Here is a 6,261-nt window from a genome sequence, read left to right as displayed (position 1 = left end):
AATTTCAGAGTCACAAGTCAATCTCACTTCTATAGTTTTGGCTCGAGTCGCGTCCTTTTCAATTATCCACGGAGTCCATAAAAGGTGGTCAGCGATGTAACCATCAGGTCATGCAGTCAGCTGGTTACATACTCCCTTTTCAGTAACTAATGCCACTACTTCATTCAATGAGTGAAGTGGCTTAATTTTAGAATACTTCCACTTCAAAAGTTTTTGAGGGCATATACTTAATTCTACATGTATACTTGAGTCAGTGTAAACAATAACTACTTTCATTACCACCACAGTCAATACTAATAGAAAGGGTTAGTTACGCTCTTATAGTACTAGCTGACTCAATACATTTTCACTTACCGATTTCGGACAGTACGTATAGCTTTAGAGTACCGGTATTCCTCCGTGAAAATAAAGTGTGGACGGGAGTACATGCGATAGTTGCCTGTGTTCGGTAGTCAACTAGCTTGTGTATCGCGGATACTTCATTGAAGCAAGATGGTTGGACGTGATCCGCGCATAAATATGATTCTGGGCGCAACTTTGGTCTTCAGACTCTTCAGCTTCACGGTGTTCCGCACTGTTCAGCTATAGGCGTCCGGTCGGCTGCCGGCATATGGCTTGTGAAAGCGATGTAAGGACACTTTGAGTACCGCATATTGCGTATTGTAGCAGCCATACGCGACATAACGTCTACCTCCATTCCTCATCTTCTTAACAGCTTTCATGATCACACTGAAACACTCAAATCCACAGCAACAGGGATAACGGTATGCAAACCATGTATCAAGACTTCTGCTGTGTCAGTTACATGACGTCATTTCATGCCTGAATGGTTTCGTTTCCGTTTTTTGGCTTTTCGATTTATAATTCAAATTACTTCAAAATTATGCAGATATTACAATTTTTATTATTTTATTCATATTGCTAGCGACATAATGTATGAAATAAGCAAAAGTCTTTTTGAAGATGCAGTTGACCTTTAAATCATTTGCTATTGAAGCTGACTCGATTACGCTGTCTTCGGGCACACCAATGATATATATACAATGATTGGAAACTCCAGTGAGCTCTGCGTTTGAGCGCGTCGCGAGTCATGCTTCACTACAGGAATGAAATCGATGTAAACAAACGGTTCGCCAGCAATCTTTCTTCTGGAACTGGCGTTAATGTAGTGAAAAGTTTTTTAACGAGACCTATTTTGCACGTGAAATGTGTGCATACTGTACAGGTTTTGGCCAATACCAGTAGCATGGCTTAATATTCAGACGAAACTGATGTACCAGTGTGCCTACGTGATGAACACTATGATCGGAGGTGGTCTCGCAGTATCAAATAAAGGTGGATACTTCATAGTACGAGCTAGAGTTGGGATCAGGTCACTATCTTCAAGTCATTGCAAATTTTTAATCAAGTCACGAAGTCATTTCTAATTTTTTCAAGTCAATTCAGGCAGGTTCTAAAACTGACTCTGAAGTCAGGCCTTCTGAAGTTGTGAAAGTAGGCAAAACCTACTTGAGGATATCGCAAAAAGCATCACGTTTTTGAAGTAATAATAGTCATTATTCCTTTGTTACGGAGATTCGTCTTGTGATCCGAATGCTCATATATACAATTGAATAAAAATAAACATATTTTTGTTTGATACATATCAGGAGTAATCGTCAGCAGCTTGTAGATACAGTATACAATTGACTAACAGATGTATACAAAGTAAAGTCTAACTCATTTCTTCATACTACTCGAGTACTTTTCAGACCGTTCATTTTCTGCTTCAACAAGTAGATTTCAATATCCAATTGACTAAGAAACGTCTGCAAAACCTGGTCTTAACCTACTTTTTCAAACTACGGTACAATTTACCATGATATGATGGTATATCTTATAAGTTTATGTGTGCGCAAGAGCGACCCACAATAGGTAGAAAGTTCCTGCCACTGTCCATGTCAGGTTTGATAGACTTGTGCACAGCCAATGATCTATAAATGACTGTTCACAGCATATACTTTGTATAGTCATTAAATTGTGATGTTGTCCATGTCCAGTCCAGTTTGTCAACTCTTACAGTCATAGTTGACTTGCAAGATGGTGACTTCGAAGAATGGGACGGGATAGAGACTATCCAACAATCCCCTTCACTCAACAAATCTCCATCTCCACATCACCATCTATGCCCTCAACGGTCGAGGTGATCATGGAAGAAGTTGATCGAATCCGAGCATCATAACAATGTGTCATCGCATGGGTATTACAGAAGCAGGATTTTGAACAGCCTAAATACCTCACCTCTTCATGGACTCCTAAATGCTCTGATACTAGTCGTGTCTAAATTTCAATGAGGATACCAACACCATAATATAATTGAAAATTTTATACAGGGTATGGATATTTCATTTACTATAACACTTAAAAACTGCATAAACAACTTTTGTTATCATGTCAGACTTGTTGTCATCTAAATTCAGAATAACAAGAACCAAAATCCTAGTCAACGGAAAGCATTTAAGTCAAGTGAATATGTAGCAAAAAGGGATTTTCTTGTTTATGCAAATTACAATATCAGATATACCTATGTTTAAGCCAGGGCCGGCCAACCCGTGGCCCGCGGGCCACATGTGGCCCGCGAGAAGGTTTTGAGTGGCCCGCGAGGTAATTTCCGAAATTTCTAATATAATGGATTGCACAGATTTTAAGCTTGCAAGGCCAACCAAAATTTGATTAGTCTGGCCGCAATACTTGAGATGTGATGACTAGAATATCAGTTCCGACGCATTGACAGATCCATCAGTCATTCACATATTGGTATATCTTCGTACACTACAATAAAGCAGAATAATTTGCGATAGATTTATCAAAGGTAAAAATTTCTACAAGCTTAGCGCAATATGTTGCCACTCGATTTCTTGTTTTTAATATTGTTGCCCTTTTGTGAAAATGGAAGAACACCTAATGTATCAGCTTGAATCTAACTATATTCGCGATTACGAGACAAAGTGTCGTTCAACATATGCGACCTTGCGTTTGCGCTCGCAGTAAGACCGTCGACCATGTAACCTAGGCAGGACATGATTGGCGCATGTTGGTCACAGCTTTCGATATCGATATGTCCATGCGCCGAATAGCCCAGTCCTTGCAAACTTAGCCCAGCGATATACAGCAGGCCCGCAATACAGTCAAGTGACAATATTATTGATCTACGAACTTCAAAAAATTTTCGCGCTTAGTGGCCTGCACAAAAGTTCGTCAATCAAATGTGGCCCTTAGGCCAAAAAGGTTGGCCAGCCCTGGTTTAAGCCATTCGATAAATGTACTGTCTGCATCTATTTTTGTTGTAATTTGTGAAACTGTGCTGTGCTATTATGAACAATCGAATAACTGTGCCTAGTAGTTGATAACGTCAACGTTTCTTGTCACGTAACAAAAATATATATTCTCAAATGTTATTTTTTCGAGCTTTCTTATCCTCTCTTAATGACAATAACAGGACAGCAGTTGGATGGTAGAGCAGCGATCTCACATGACGTTGAACATCGGAGGGCATTCAAGCATCAAGTACCATGGCATTTGAACACTAGTATGTTTCAAGCCTCTTTAGAAATCTATTATTCTTTGAAAATTACCATATCGCAGGTGCGGCCAGATTTCCTGATCAGGATAAAAATGATTCCAATAACGGATCAAGACTCAATCTCTTGGTGATAATGAGGTAGTCTGCTCGATGGTTGGCAAAAATGTCCGTATCAAATTTATCATTGTTGTTGTTTTCTTGTCTCTTTGATAAGCTTCCCTGCTCACGAATTTCGTTGCTGTTTCTGCGGCATAAGAATATCTCCAGTTTTGCAGTAGCGGCATATCTTTTTCCAGCTAGTACAAGTGAAGCAATATTATCTGGAATGCAATATGGCTTTAAATGGCAGTTGTAGCTGAACTTGGTTGTCATATTCACAAGGCACACGAAATTATCCACAGGTTGCATTGTAGTGTCCATCTCTTCACCTCTCGTACTCGAATAATATGTATTTTCTTTCAGCAAGACTATTTTTCTCTGCATCAATCGATCCAATGAGTATCAATCCAATCCGGCACCATTCGTCAAAGTATTATTCATTTTGACTACAATCTTTGGAAATATCTCAATGTCTGAAGCAAAGTGGAACATGACATGGTTGCTTCTCATGGACGGCCTGGCGTGCCGAAATCCCACAAGATAATAATTTGCACTTTTATTAAGATCCCTGAATCCTTTTCAATTTCCTCGCGGCTTTGGGTTGCTTTGCGGCTGTTTCAATACACGAACAATCTTTTCTTGAAAGTTAGAATGGACTATAATTTATAAAAAAATGTTAACGATCCTGTAAAAAATTTATGCATTAGACATTTACAGAATGGGAATTTGTTATGTCACAGTTTTGCCAGTCAACTACAATTGAAATCAAGTTATTTATTCAATCCGTCAAGTATTTTCCGTACTGCCGCATATGCAATATATATGAGCAATGTGCATATTCAAGAGAGATTTTGCATTGGATGATTGTGGAGTTACATTGCTGGAAAAATAACCTGGGTAGCAGCACATACAATGCAAGTTGATGCTCATGCTCAGGTCATAAAGCGTGATGCAAATGGCGAAAAGTTATGAAGGTTATACATATAAAACCATAGACGTACACACTATACAATGACGAAGGTTACAAAATCATTTCCTAACCTTTCAATGAATAAGACACCATAGAATGTTGCTCGCAAATGCATAAATCATCTATTTTGTACAATCCTTCCAGCTATCAATCTTAACGAGTACTCCATGTTAATTTTCAAGGTTTACAGGCAATTCATGGGGAACACCTCACAACAGGTAGTTCATATCAAAGAAGTGCCAAAACGTTTACAAGGTATATTTTGAATAAATGGGCATTGGTAGATGTTTTCGGACACCCCGGTGTGAAAGATTCAACTATTGAGAGAAGTACGACATATCACGCCAGGTCGATGTGAACAATACTAACTATGGAGTGATTATCCTAAATGTCATTCTAGTGCAGTGGTTCCCAACCTTTTTCGACTCATCACCCACTTTTCAAGCTCAACGCCGATCATCGCCCCCCAAATTTTATGAACCGAAAAACCGGTATACAAACAGTAATCACCGGCGGGTTGACTAAAAAAAAAAAAAAGGTCAACTTTTCCGTTCCATGTCGAATTTTCCACTTTTGCAACTGAATTTTCGTGGGATGACTAAAAATAAAAAAAAAAAGGTTATTTCTCTGACTTGACTCCAACATAGCCGTTTTAACTCGTCATTGCCCCCCTATCGCCCCCTCCGCTATTTTCGCCCCCCCCCCCCATCGCCTCCTTTGTCCATTTTCGCCCCCCCCTAGACCGCCAAATCGCCCACGTTGGGAACCACTGTTCTAGTGCATTGTTTTGCCGATGGTATATTCTTTGGAACAATGCCGATTCTCATCATTGATGTGGATTCAACGGCCTGATCAAGTAAAAAGTTATATATGTTAGCATTTTAGCAATCAGTACAATGATAGTTTTCGGTTAGTTCCGATTTTATATTATGAAGGTACAATCGCTATATTGGTACAATAGTTGCCAGTTAACTCGGCCCTTGGTGAATTCGGCCTCACAATATTACAATATATACTATCTAAAACAACTTTAGTTGCTCACACAATTATCGTAATCAACCCTTCTCTTTTAAAAAATCAGGTGACGTAAATGCTGCCAGAAAAATTTCAAATCCTCTTTCAACAATCCTTCCAGGTTCTGCACATCTATATTGACGCTCACCCACAGTATCTATAAATTCTTTAGGCTGTGTCGTACATGCATGGTTGCAACTGATGCTAAAATGCCTCGCAGCTAGTCTGTACTTTGATAAATGTGCATTGTTAAAAGTTGTATTACATCCTATTATGCAGCACTGCCTCACTATGCTCAAGAAACCAACAAAAACTAAACCGATTGGGGAAAATCAGTGAATTAGTATGCCAGCAAGGCCGATCGCAGCACCCCACCACAGTCGACATACGCAATCCCGTTTCTGTACTCAAGCATATCCCGCGACGGACTGATTTCGCCGGGAAACTATCTTATAGCGTTAAGGGGCGTGGCAGTTTCCAATCATTGTATATATATCATTGGGCACACAAAGTACCGGTGTGACATTTGATACCACTAAACAAACAAGTCAACATGGATCAAATGTTAATTATATTTATCATTCCCACTAGCTTTATTAATTTCAGTCACTTTCCT

The 6,261-nt window shown here is 39.3% G+C and overlaps 1 protein-coding gene across 2 annotated transcripts; it reads left to right on the top strand.

The window, feature by feature from the left end:
* The first annotated feature begins 1,030 nt into the window (after positions 1 to 1,030).
* On the top strand, positions 1,031 to 5,180 carry LOC145456909 (uncharacterized). 2 transcript variants are annotated; one of them, XM_080335050.1, is made up of 4 exons: positions 1,031 to 1,335; positions 3,479 to 3,568; positions 3,625 to 3,700; positions 4,025 to 5,180. In XM_080335050.1, exons 1-4 carry the CDS (start codon positions 1,272 to 1,274, stop codon positions 4,203 to 4,205), a joined length of 411 nt encoding a protein of 136 aa, XP_080191176.1. In that variant the 5' UTR covers positions 1,031 to 1,271; the 3' UTR covers positions 4,206 to 5,180. The 2 variants fall into 2 exon arrangements, 1 of the variants encoding a protein (XP_080191176.1); XR_013920734.1 differs by having other exon boundaries at positions 1,031 to 2,373; positions 3,625 to 5,180.
* Positions 5,181 to 6,261: the final 1,081 nt, after the last annotated feature.

The sequence above is a fragment of the Botryllus schlosseri genome, chromosome 15, assembly GCF_051294905.1.
Source record: "Botryllus schlosseri isolate E-star chromosome 15, Bs_hap1, whole genome shotgun sequence".
NCBI lineage: Eukaryota > Metazoa > Chordata > Ascidiacea > Stolidobranchia > Styelidae > Botryllus > Botryllus schlosseri.
This window is presented reverse-complemented; position numbering and strand designations above follow the sequence as displayed.